General features: G+C 52.0%; 1 protein-coding gene across 1 annotated transcript in view; it reads left to right on the forward strand.

Moving 5' to 3' along the window:
- Positions 1 to 5,397, forward strand: part of LOC133352974 (solute carrier family 45 member 4-like) — a 52,062-nt gene extending 46,665 nt beyond the window's left edge. The window contains 1 exon segment of the mRNA XM_061569021.1: positions 350 to 5,397. Coding sequence (XP_061425005.1) covers positions 350 to 928 — 579 coding nt within the window. The 3' untranslated portion in view covers positions 929 to 5,397.
- Positions 5,398 to 13,526: the final 8,129 nt, after the last annotated feature.

The following is a 13,526-nucleotide window of genomic DNA, read 5'->3' on the forward strand; positions in this document are numbered from 1 at the left end:
TTGCCTGGATTTGAAACCAAGGTTCTCCCAGGATATCCATTTACTTTGAAGCTCATGTGATTAACACGAAAGTAATTTGACTGTGCAGTGCTGCTACAAGTTCAGTGTGCTTACTATAAGGCCACGGCAGCATGACAGTATATATATATAGATATAAAATATTATATTTATATTGGTCGTACAGATGGCAAGCTTTTGGCTCATGTATAATGAACGGCCCTTCTGTTCATTATGCATGAGCCAAGTATTTGCTTGAGCGCCCATGACACTGGGGAGGAGCTGTTGCTTTGCATGTCTCCCATCACCTTAGCCCCCCCCCCCCGTCTCCCCCCCCCACCCTCCCACACAGTTCGTACACAGCAGCCCCGAGGGGACCAAGCGTGGCTTTGGCGTGGACTGCGCCATCCTGTCGTGCCAGGTGTACATCTCGCAGATCCTGGTGGCGTCGGCGCTCAGCGGCTTCATCCAGGCGACGGGCTCGGTGCGTGTGGTGCCCATCGTGGCGGCCATCGCTTCCTTCATCGCCTTCCTCGTGGCGGCCTTCCTCGTCGTGTACCCGGCCGGCCATGCCGAGCGTCGCCTCGAGAAGGCCAGGGCCCAGGCGGCAGCGGTGGCGGCGGCGGCGGCGGCAGACGACGATGCCGGCGCAGCGACCCTGACGACGACCGCGACGACGATCGCGACGACGGCGGGCTCGAGCGCGACCGCAAAAGCGGCGCCGCCCGCGGGAAAGGAAGAGGAGCGGCGGACTTCCCCACGGGAGGCAGAGCTGAGCAACGGGCTGCTCAAGGGGCGGCCGTCGTTGCCGCCGCTGCCGCCGCCGCCGCCGCTGGCTGAAGTGGAGGCGCGGGAAGAGAAGGCCTTTGGCGAGAATTGGCGGATTGGGAGCAGCGGGACGAATCGTGAGGAGGCGGAGACTTTCCTGTGAAGCTCCTGCTGATTAATAGATTCTCCAGCCCCCCCTCCTTTCTCCTCTTCCTTCCGTCGCGCCCTTCAAACGGACGAGTTTCTTCCTTTGCGAGCGAGAAGCTTGCAATTTTTATTGTTTTGTTTTGACGTCGGACGTTTTCAACCTTGACGAGTTTCAACTTTGTTTCTTTCAACCTCTTTAATTGCGACGCCTAAACGATGGGCCGTGACAAAAAAGCCGAAAAGAGTGAAAAAAAACCCAGTGGTTGTGCTTGTGGATTGGGTACCCTTGCAATAATATTATTAACAACAGTGAGTTTCTACAAGACAATTATTAATGATTGTGCGTGATTTTTTTGTCACAATCTTCTTCCCTAATCCATTGACAGGTCACATGCATACACACTGGTACGATCGGTAATGTGTGCAATCTGTCGGTGAGTACGATGCAGTAGTTGTGCGATATAAATGTCCGGGGGGGGGGGGGGGGTGTGGGTCGGGGGGTTGGGCGCTGGTGGGGGGCTGTTTCTGGTGATTCAGAAAGGGCTCCCAGGAAAGGCTCTGAGCAACGAGGTCGACGTTTCGCACGGCTCTCCGCTGCCAGAAGTGGGATAAAGAAGCTCCCGCGAATTCACCGTGAGGCAAACATGGTTTTTTTTCTTCATTAATATTTGTTTAACTTTGTTTACTCCAGGAAAGTCACGTGACTCTTCCTCGGGGGGGGGGGGGGGGCGCGGGGGGGTATAAAGTTTTTCTTTTGCAGAACTAGGGAGCAACGATTGCTTTTTATAATCCCAGTGAATTAATTATCCCGGGTACATTTTTCAAATTTGGCACGCGATGGCACTGCTCATTGCTGCGAGTTAGCGTCGAGGGATCTGTAACGTCCGCCGAGAAGCGGACGGCGTGCGTGCGTGCGGGTTTTTTTTACGGCCGCTAGACACCGCCGCAGTATTAACCAGGGCGGCCGCTGGATTCGACATCATGAGCCTCTGCCCCAACGAGCGACGAGAACGCTGGGCCCTGCCACTGCCCGGAGGCTCCAAGTTAAATGCGAAGTATGCATAACGAACATCGCTGAGCGGTCATTAAATAAATGCGAGTATTTTGTTTACCATTAGTTTAACACAATTTTAAAAAGGTAGCCATTCTATGCGAAATTTTCCAACAATCACTCTCCTCCACCCAACGAGATTGTAACGTTTGTCGGGTGGTGGAGGGTCATTGACGAGATTTTCGTCCCAAAACTACAAATTTGGCCCGAAACCAAAAAAAAACATATCGATCAATCAAGTAAAAACAATTACAGCTAATATAGCGCCTTTCATAACATCCGCCCATTGTATTCGCTATGGGAAACCAACGCTTTAAACAAGTTACCTAAAACTTCCAAGCCGCCCAGCGCGCCGCATATCAAATTGCAGCGGTACGTGTTGATACATACGCACGGGCACAAAAACACGCAACGCCGTACCCCACACGCCCACGAGTGGGATTGCGCACGGACAAAGTCCCGGAAACATCTTTCGGGCACCCGATACTCGATCGATGACATCAGTGACTCACGATACCAATCGGCACGATACCGCGATACCGATCGTACGTTTTGTTATTCGTTGTCGGCCGTTAAGCAGGCTGACGCTAATAGCGTATCGCGTCGGTCTGTGCGCGGAGCACTGAGCGCTCGTCAGCGGTGTAGGGGTCGACGTTAAGTAAAGCGAAGGACGACTCAAAAGGGCTCGTGTCAGACACGCAGAGCTCGACGTTGTAACATTCGGCCGGGCCACGTGCGTTCAACGCCTCTCTAGAGCATTTAGCTGCCCAACTGTCAGATCAGGATGAGTGCTTCACAGGAAAGTGAACACCTTACCTGCTGTTCCCATAGTCTGGAGCAACCTCCCATGAGTCAATCTGCAGTGCTGACTCCCCCCCCCCACCCCCTTCAATCACCTTCCCCCCCTCTCACCCTCCCCCTACCTCCCTTACTTCAACAGTGGGAGGGAGTTGGCAAGTTCATGCTTGAGACTTTTCTAAAATGCCCTTAATCCGATTGGCCTACAGAGCCTGAGATTGGATCCTATGAATAGAAATGTAAAGTTTCCACTCCTGCCGCCTGGGTGCCAATGGAGATGTGCACCGCCCCTCATTGCTCATAGACGTGGCAATTTACTTCAGTAATGCTCGTGTGCTTGCACTTTGTGGCAGATTGCGCTCAACTTTACCCACGAACACGTTGCAAATTCAAATCCTAGCCGAGCGCCAAACTGAGCGCCCACCATCCTCATTGTCCCTGCGGAGAATTCAACTTTGGCCAGATGCTGTGAATGTTTCAGTCAACAGCCGACCTCCACGACCAACTCTCGCTAACCTCGTCCGTCGCCGCCGACCTCCGGCTGCCACTCCAGTGGCGGAGCTCGGTGACGCTCCATCCCTCGTGCTGCACGCCTCTCCTCTCCACCGCACACCGCCCCCCCCCCATTGATTTCATCCGCAATGTTTTGTATTCAAATTCAAGTTTGCTTTCCCTGTCTTGTCGTGAAATTCCTGGCATCATGTGAATGCACGTGCACCTCAAGGCCAGGGGCTTCTTTACCGGTTGCTTTTCCGAGGTGTGCCACTCGACACAAACCTCGCTTGGATGTTTTAACGTGCTCTCTTCGCCGCCTCCAAATTCCATCGTTCGAGCTGCTTATCCCTCCTGTCCCCTGGCGCGAGAGTGACACGCGGGGGAGAGAAGCGCACTGCGACTTCACCACCCGGCGCGAAAGATGGTGCCAGCTGCCACAAGTGCCGCTCGGCATTCGGGGAGCGGAGAGCGCCCGGCCTTGGTGCTCCGTCTCGCTGTGCATGCGGTCGGCCTCTGCATTATTCACCCCGATGGTGGCACGGTTGGGCATTTCGCGGCAAGCTCGGACCGAGGGTGTTTCCCCCGTAATATCCGAGGGTGTTTCCCCCGAATATCTCACCTTAGAGACAGGGCGGAGAACTACGTTGTAAATGCATTGTCTCGAGTGGCGAAATTATTACACAGCTGACAAGAAATATCCCGGTGGAAGTCTAAATGCCCCGAGAATGCCGACAGATTGCCCAGGACGGTTTTGAGCCTGGGAAATCCGGGACGGGTGGCAACCGTAGACTCGGCTGAGGTTTATGCAGCGTTGACTGATGATGAACCGTTCCGCTGTTCGGATCACGGTTGATTGCAGCTCGCGGGAGGACACGGTAAATGCTTGAAGTGGCTCTTGACGTTCCGCGCGGTAATTGCTGGTAATGGTCCGCGACTCGTCCATGCAAAAATGGCACAAAGTGGGAAGGAGTGACACGGGGTGAATTGCTATTCGACGGGCTATTTTGCATATACCCACCGACCGCTTCCCCCAGTTGGTGGCAGCGTTTCCATGGACGCGGAATCTCCCCCGCGCAGTGATTTTTATTTTCGCAATCATCCGAATCCTCTCAAAGCAAAGCGGCACTTTCGACCTGGACGTGAAGGCAGGCGAGCGGTGAGCGTAACCGAGATGCTCAAGCACACCCACCGCTTTATATATGTGTTTTTGCACGTGGTGTCCTGCGGGGGCGGTCCCGGAGGAACCGATTGTTTCAAATCCTGCGAATATCAATTATTTTACCCGATTCATGTTGTCCCGTGCGACTCTGTGCGACGTGCGTGGCTGTCTCGTTCTCCTCTCACTCCTACTCCCCCCCCCCCCCGGAAGTACAACCCACACCTTTACAATTCAATTACCCCGAATGCACTTTTGTGGTAGAACGTACGAAAGCAAATATAGACACGAACGCACGCTGCTGTGACGTGGTGGTGTAAATAGCTTGGGGGGGGGGCGTTTTGTTTTATGGCCAAATGTTCGGTCTCGATTTAATTCGCTCCCCCTTCTTCCCTTGTCGGCGATTTGCAATACTGACTCACGGGTTGGAGTGCCTGCAACCAGCGAATGCAGACGCGCCTACTGCCCAGCAATAACACTGTATGGCTTCCAAAAGACTTAAGCGGCAGCGGCGGCTGCGGCGTGCTCGCGTGCACGTGTGCGCGACCACGCCCCGGGTGTGCTGTCCGTCGTGCTACGTGTAAGGCTGATGCCACTTGTCACAGGTGTAGGGCAAGAAAGTCTTAAATGCACCTGTCCGTAACCCTAACTTCTACACCTTAAACCCCCTACCCTTAAACCGTAACACCAAAACCCTAACCTTATTCCTGACCCGTAAACCCTATGCCTAATATCCTTAACCTCTCACCCCTAAACCATATAACTCTCACTGCTGAAAGCTAAAGACGTGGGCATTGTGAAGGACCGCCGCTGTTGGGTAAACACGACCCAACGATGGCCCGTGATTGCTCGAGCATCTTCTCGATGCTTGGATTAAAAAAAAAAAATCTGCGGGAATAGTGAGCGGTGTGCGGGGGCCGTACCGCTCTCGTTTTTGCACTTTACCGCCCTGCGCGCTCGGCCCATGGGGTAGCGGGGCAGTCGGTGGGGGGGTGGGAGGCGGGCGGGCGGTGTGGGTGGGGTCGCGGATCCGGCCTCAGTCCTGCTGATGAGCACAATGTCGCCGTTGTCGCCGCCTCCGCGGGCTGCGCAGCGTCCCGTTGAGATTGGAACTTTACCGGCGAGGGAATTCGTACCCCGGGGGGTTCACGCCGGGATCTCCGGCGTGCCTTGGGAGACGACTTGAACCGTGCTGTGGCACCGTGGCCGGTCGCTCACGGGTGAAACTTGTCCAGCACATGTCAGCTGCGTACATTGGTGTAAAAAAAAAAAATACTAATTATGAGAATGTACGAAACATAAAATGCTCGTTTGCATATATTGCGTCGAGTATAATTTTAAGCAAACGGTTGCATATATTTTCATTCTACTCGCACAGGCTGCTGAGTGATGTAATTTACAAAACGATACACGGGAAGTGTTCTTGCGTAACGATGTGTACCGGTTGGCGTCCGCCGACGTGTAAACTTGCTTCGTAGCGTAAGTGCGAACTGCCGTGTGCTTGGCCAAGCGGCTGCATGCGAGAACTCAGGCCAGCGGCGTACTCCCAACGCTGCTCGTGCAATCGCGCCGAGCCAGCCCCCGTGCTGTGCGTCAGGGAGCAGAGCGGTCCGCTCTGCTCCCTCCTCCCCATGGCTCGACGTCATCGTAAGGGCTGCTCGCAGCGGCCCACATTTGCACGCTCTCTCTCGCCCGCACGGGCAGGCTCGTTTCCCGTCCCTTTAACGTTTCATCGTTGCAGCGGCTGCGATGCGCTGGGATGCTTTGCGTCGTCCGATGCAGCGTTCGTTACTGCAGTAAACAAATGCGTTCTGCTCAGGGCTTAATTCCTCGCTGAATATCTTCCAGCCCCGCAGGTAGGTAGACGTGAATAGATGCCGCATAATTAATAGTCGCCACGACGAGAGGTATATCAGATGTGGTGTGCCGGGTGCTGAAATTATTTCCCGGTCGCTCACCCGGACAGACCCGGTTGTAATCAAGCCCCGATTCTGCTGCAGTATCGTCGCTTACCAAAGAAGTGAGAGGAAGACTCGAGGTGGTAGAAATCACAGAGAAGATGAGAGAGAAAAGGCTCTGGTGTGGTTCGGTCATGTGGAGAGACAGCAGGAAAATTACGTGAGTCAGAAGGTGCAAGTGATGCAAGTGGAAGGAAAGAGATCAAGAGGAAGGCAGAAAAAGACGTGGGGCGATGTGGTTGCGATCGGACCGTGGTAGCCCGAAGAGCGGAAAGAGAGATGGCGCAGGACATGGCAGCGTGGAGAAGGTTGACAAGGACAGCAGGGAACACTCCACGTGAGTGGGACAAACGCGTGGAAGAAGAAGAAATGCATGCCGAGTCGCGGGTGCCATCGGCGGGGGCACCGTATCTTGCGCTCTCCATACGCTCGACAGCTGCCGGCGCAGCGACTGTGGGTGTCGTGGGAGGAGGCGTGGAGCCAGAGACCGTCCACAAAGTTTCGGCCCCAAACACAAAAAAAAATGTTGTGGTATTTTTTGAGTCCGCGTATTTCTTCTCCCTTCAACAAGGTGACGAAGGCTGACTACGATGGTGGTGGAATCGTTAACTGCACGGTAGCGCACGGACGGCAGGCTCGGTGCTGATTCAATCGCGCGTAGTTGTGCGGAGTTAATATGACTATAGTGCAGTAGAATTGTTCCTATCCGTGATGAATTAGAGGGCGAACTTCGCAGATCCCATCGGTAAATTCACCAAGGAGCCACCAGGAAACATTTACTAGTTTACACCACCATCTCCCAGAGAATGACTATGCCCCTGCGTAGAGATCTGTGAGCTCACGTGACCTCCATTCCCTCAATAGATATCTGTTAGCTAACGTGACCTCCATTCACTCCCATAGAGATCTGTTAGCATTAGTGCTGTGAATGTGTATTTTGACCAATGACCACAAGGAACCAATCGCTAGTGGGACTCCTCCCAATACAAAGAGTGGCTGCGCCCCTACTCAACAATGCCAGCTCTATATAAAAACAAATACTAATTCTCGTTATTGCACAGGATATAAATTATAACGGGTGCGTCATACTGCATAGTTTTCAGAGCACATGCGACAGTGTGACTGCAGGGACATACAGAGAGCGTTATTAATCACCGTTGAGTCCGGGCTGAAACCTAAATAAGAGTCAACATGATTGTCCAGACAGAATGAGCCTCAAAACGCTGGGGTCTCCTCCTGCCACACTGTTGGTGCTGCTGTGCGTGGCCAGTGAATGAATGAGACGTAGGGTATGGACTGGATCCCCGTGTCCAGAGATCAAGTCAACTTCACACGGCATTCGATAAACGCAATGGGTGAGTTAATCACCATACGGTCACGTGGCGAGTCGAGGAACGCAATGCATCCGATGGGACGTTTTACGATTGTGCGACGGTGCGTCCCAAACCATGGTGTCCTACACTAGTCGCCCTACAGCTCATCTTCGCCGTCGAGCGCTGCCGGCGGTGGCCGTGAATCCCTTGAAGCAATAATGCCACGTCCATCTGTACGTCTGTACATAGTGTACGTTGAACTTCTTTCGCACAGTACGCAGCCGGTCCAGACGCCGCCACCGCCGCCGGTCTTTTCCCATCGTGAATGTATTTGCTTTGCGCGAGGCCGGCGTTTCCCGGGCAGCTCGGGAGCGTGTGCGTTGGCCTCCGTGGGCGGCTTCGGGCCCACCGAGCCGCACGGCAGGCGTTGGCCCGCGTTTGTTACTTTGCGTGATTCGAATGTCTTCGGCCAGTATTGCCGTTGCACTACCTTGCGGTGTGGCCTGCCGGTCGTCGATCGACAGGGATCGCTCGCCGCCTCCGAGGAGTGCGCGCGAGCGTTCGGAAGCGCACGGTTCGCAGCGCAAATACATCGGCAACGGATTCCCGGCGCGTTCACCTTTCGTGCAGGCGAAGGCTCCAGGAAACCCTGCGCACGGTGCGGCAATAAAGTCAGGAACCATAGCCACGTCAGTGTGGGTATGGTGATCCCCAACCCCCCCCTTTCCACCGCACAACACCGAGCCGTGCCCAGTCCGCGCCGAACCAGCACGGCTTAGCGGGGGCGCCAGGTTGTTTTTCCTCCCCCGGAATCCGAGCTGCGCGACGAACATTGTGAACCCGGCCCCCATCTGGGCCTGCTTTGCCTCGAGCCGCAATTCAAATGTCTCGCCTGGCCGGAGTCGTCACAGCCTGATCTCGGCTCGGCAAATAGCCGGTGAAAAACCGTGAGAGCCCCGCGCTGGCACGGCTCGGATGTGCCGGTGGGAATTGGGGGGGGAGGGAGGGTAGTTGAGCAACGTTGAAGTGTCCCGTGCGGAATGGATCGAGTCGTGCGGTGCGCGGTTTGAGCGTCCGCCCACCGTTGACCGAACAGGCGATGGCTCCTGACTTTGCCCGCACCGTGGTTTCGCGCACGTCCTGACGGATGAACGAGCGGCGTCGTAGCTCGGTACTTCCCGCGTACGATCTTACCGGTCGCCGCTGATGCAGCTCTTCTGATGTGATTCCTGGTTGTGCCCGCCGGTGATGCCCGGCACGATTGTCGGACGTACGCCGTACGGGAAGAAAGCTCCCGGCGCGGTGGAGCGAAACGTCGGACGCGATCCGAAATCGCATCGGGGAGAGAGCGCAAACGATGGTGTTGGAAAATGACAACCAAAACGTTTTAGAAGTGCGGTTAATTTAACAGTTGTTAAGCGGTTTCATTCTGTTCGCGAAAGGCAGGCACGGTCATGTAAAGGCCTTAACGTGGATTGTGTTACTACGTGGAGTTGCCCTGGTATGCCTTGTTTACTGAACGTTCTCGGCATTTGTCTGTGTCTGGTGCATGGCTGACGGTTTACGTTTTTTTTACAGACGTGGTCCGAGCAAAAAAAACAAACCATGAGCTGTAAGGGGGAATGTCTTGAGCCGCACAAACGCATGGGAGAACTTGGTGCTCTGTCGCACGCGCTTTATCTCATCGCTGTGAACGCGAACGTTGCAATAGACTGAACGGACGGTGGCAAAGTTGCACTGTGATATAACCCACGTGGATGTTGACGACTGATGTCTCGGATCGATCTCCCTTGATGCTCCGCGTCTCCTCCAGAGAAGTCCAAAACAGCAGCGTCTTCCAGGATCGACTTGGCATTTTTGGCCAGGATTAAGATCAGAAGCCGGGAATGACAACAATCATATTACGAATCGAAGCCCGTTTTTTTTTGTCGAGGTAAATTTTATTCAGGCTGTCATGAACTCTTCAAAACGAAACGTGTATTATTGACGATTTATATTTGCTACGGACTAGAGGGCACCGCACTGGTCCGGCTTGTTGAGACTGTGGAGACGGGGAGCTGTCTGCTTCGAGCTCGAATCAACCCTTACCTGGTCTGGTGTACGCACTGGGCAGGATGCACATGTTGTCACGTGTCATCACGGATATATGCCCCAGCATATATCCGTGTTCTTAACAAAATCCACATTATTTTCCACGGAGACCAAAATGTTGCATGTTCTCAGCTTGTAATGTTATTTCAATTTGCTTATTAAAAAAAAAGGTTCAAATAACCAGCACTAAAGCCACAGGAAATGTTAATACACAATCCTTGAACACGGCCCAATTCCACTGTTGTCGCTGTCTGGCATGTGGCGCAAGAGTGGAAATGCGGCTGGTGCTAAGGTCAGCATGGCTCTGCACGGCTCTGCGATTCGATTTTGTCCCCCCCCCCCCCCCCATTCTTTTCACGTTTTACGAGGCTCCCTAAAAAACTCCGTTATTACCTGACACACTATATATACGTTCACATTACTTTGAGGACTCGGTAATTGTTTGCAGGCAGCATCGCGCTCTCTCTCTTGCTCTCTCCGTCTCTCCACCGGGCACTTGTGGGTGCCCCCTATGCCGCGCTGGTATTGCGTGGGCCTCCACACGCCTGGTGTTTTACTCGTCCGTACGATGCCACCCACCTGAGACAGCGTGACATTGGCGGTCCCAGTTTCATTGTGTGGCCACAATAACAGCCGATTGTGCGTTGGGGGTTATATCGAACTACCCCCCGCCAAAATGTATCGAGATCTAGTAATCGAAGAATAGGGTTTCCCCTTTTTTTGGGGCAAGAAAACAGGTGTTGAGATTCTAGATTTGAAGTTTTCGTGACTGCAAGGGTCCATACGCTTTGTTTTTTTTTGGTAAATTCACGTAGGTAAATCACTTGATACAGTAATTTTGCTGTGACGGTGCCACCGAAACGTGATTTATTTTAATTAAATGTTTCTTTTTTTTACCTACGTGACTTTACCGAAAAAAAATCAAAGAGTAAGGTGTTGAGATGTTAAAACACCAAACTGAAACCTTTTACAAGGAATCATGTCTGCATTAGCCACAATACTTGTGGTCAGAATGCAAACAAAAAACATACTCTGATAATATATGCATTGTCCGTGAAACTGATTGGTGCACACCAGAGACAGCTTTGTCCCAAACGGTGTTAGATAAGAGGACGCCTTTTGGTCTAACACCGTTTGGGACTAGGCTCAAAAGAAAGCTATTTTGGTACTGGCAAAGGAGGTCCCATGATCCAGTAATCGCTAAAAAAAAAACTTGCGAGTCGCAGCCCCGCCGACCAGCAGAGGTGTCTGGGTATTGTGACCGACTGACGTCTTTCGGTAACGAACGAAACGTTTCGTGGAGGAGACGATGTTTTAAGAGAATGTTGCTGCTGAGTTTTCTCGACCGATGACTATTTAAACGCCGGCAGCTGGCGAGTCGTTTCGAGCGAGCACGCTGCCCTGTATGGAAGTTCGCGTGCTCCCTCGCTTGAACCACGAAGTTCAAGAACAAAACAACAAAATCCCAAATCCAGGTGACGGCAACACGCTTCATTTCATCGCTACGCCGTGTTAAAATATGCATGACGTACTTTCCGTACAACTGGTGATATTGCAGGACATTCCTCGTTTTGAGTCGACGCTGTTTCGAATATGCAAATCAACACAATAAACGTACAGTTGCATGCGATTACCGCGATTTTGTCTCGTTGTTTTCATTGTCCGCTTCAATCGACGAAATTATCGGCGACTCACAGTCATTGCATTGAGAACCCCCCTTTCCCTGGTTACTTTTGCGTCGTCACCAACATTTGGAGCCTGCGCCGTTCGGGCAGTTTACTCAGCAATGCCATTCATGCACTCGCAATTCACCATACATTATAAGACTAACACTAAAGACATGAATGTGTTTGGGTTTTTTTCAGATAGCTTACGAATAAGCCGAATTAAGCGGACACAAACGAGAGTAGTCTGGAGCACATTTAGCCTTTCGATTTGAGTTCGTGCACCGTTTTTCGTGAATATTATTTCCAGCGTGTTCTCGTTTTGTTCATGACCTCGCATTTCGTCTGCAGTCACTTTCTTACTATCTCAAGTTCTGCTATAACTGTGAAGTATGGGAATTGACGGCAGGAACTTCTTGACGGGAACACACTTTTATTAAATCTTTACGTATCAAAATACAACGTGTAGTCTCCTTTCTTCCGACTTCACTCGTGTAGACCCTACGCCTCTGGCTACACAATACACTCGACTCGTGTAGACCCTATGTCCCTGGCTACACAATACACTCGACTCGTGTAGACCCTATGTCCCTGGCTACACAATACACTCGACTCGTGTAGACCCCATGTCCCTGGCTACACAATACACTGCATTCGGCTCGTGTAGACCTTACGCCTATGGCTACACACACTGCACTCGCCTCTGGGTTACACAGAGTCCCGGTCCCGTTAGGACAGCGGGACTAGGTACCGCAGGGCCCTAGGTCTTCATCCCCGTCTTCATTCTTCGCTGGTTACACACTGCCCTCACGCCTGTGTGCATCCCCTTTTATAGCCCCTGCTCACGAGAGGCGGAGCTGATGCGTACTTCAACGTGAGCATCGCTCCTTAATGAACCAATCACGACGCACTCTCTCTACGATCCGTTTTCCCCAGCGCGTGTTAACACTCCTCCACCAATCACACCGCGCTGCCACCCGATCACTCCCTCTCAGCACGTCACCCGTCCACAGCCAATCAGTACCCCGTAACCCACGACCCCGCGCTGACCCCTGATCCTCCACCGTCAGCGCACGTCACCACCTACACAGCCAATCATTACGCGCTGGCATACGATCTCTAATCCCAGCGCGTATCACCTCTACAACTGTATGGCAGGCTTAGTGGTGTAAATAATAAATGATGATGCTGCCGCAAAAAAAACCCCTATGATTCTTTATTAATGAGTTAAACTTACAGGGGGGGGGGGGGTGGCACATGGCCCACGGCCCACAAAGGGGCACTTAGAGGCGCGATTCGTGTGTCACACAGATGCGAGTTGTGAACTGGCTTCACTTCTTTGGTTCTTTCGGTTAAGTCACGTCTAAAGATAAAATAATAAATTAAAATAATATGCTATTATTTTAATAATATGCTATTATTTTAATTTTAAAATAATATGCTATTATTTTCATTTATTATTTTATCTTTAGACGTGACTTAACCGAAAGAACCAAAGAATAATTCCTGCAGTCACGAAAGCTCCAAAATTAAGGCTTCACTTCTCGATATGATCCGGAACGCTGCTAGGCTTGGCTTGGAATAGGGATTATCGGCCTAAGGCACTGCCACTTGAGTACCAAGCACTCCACATGAAGTCCTACATTATTGTACCCTGCAGTTCCTACGGACAAGGTTTATAGATATTAAAGACAATATATGGTGAAGGTGGATGCAGTGTGCCAAAATAGTTTCCCGGAACGGTGTTCTGAACTTTTCTGGCTAGAATTAAAGTGCCGGTGGTTGTTAAAACTCCCCATAACTGACAGCGATATCCCAGGCCCTGGCGTGGCTCCATCTCCACAGTGGTGGTTCTACCAATCTCTGCCGCTGCTCCACTGGCGACGTGAAAACTTTCGATTTAAAGTTTTCGTGACTGCAGGGATTCATCTTCTTGGTTCTTTCGGTACAGTCACGTAGAATGGAAATAATAAAATAAAATAAATAATGACTATGTTTTTGAAAGACCTGTTCTCCACCTGAGGACGGCTGCTTGCGTTGTGGCCGAAACGTCGTGAGAATAATTTTATTATGTTTTATTTTTATTAT

Source organism: Lethenteron reissneri, chromosome 42 (assembly GCF_015708825.2).
Source record: "Lethenteron reissneri isolate LAM-NWPU_2019-01 chromosome 42, ASM1570882v1, whole genome shotgun sequence".
Taxonomy (NCBI): Eukaryota; Metazoa; Chordata; class Hyperoartia; order Petromyzontiformes; family Petromyzontidae; genus Lethenteron; species Lethenteron reissneri.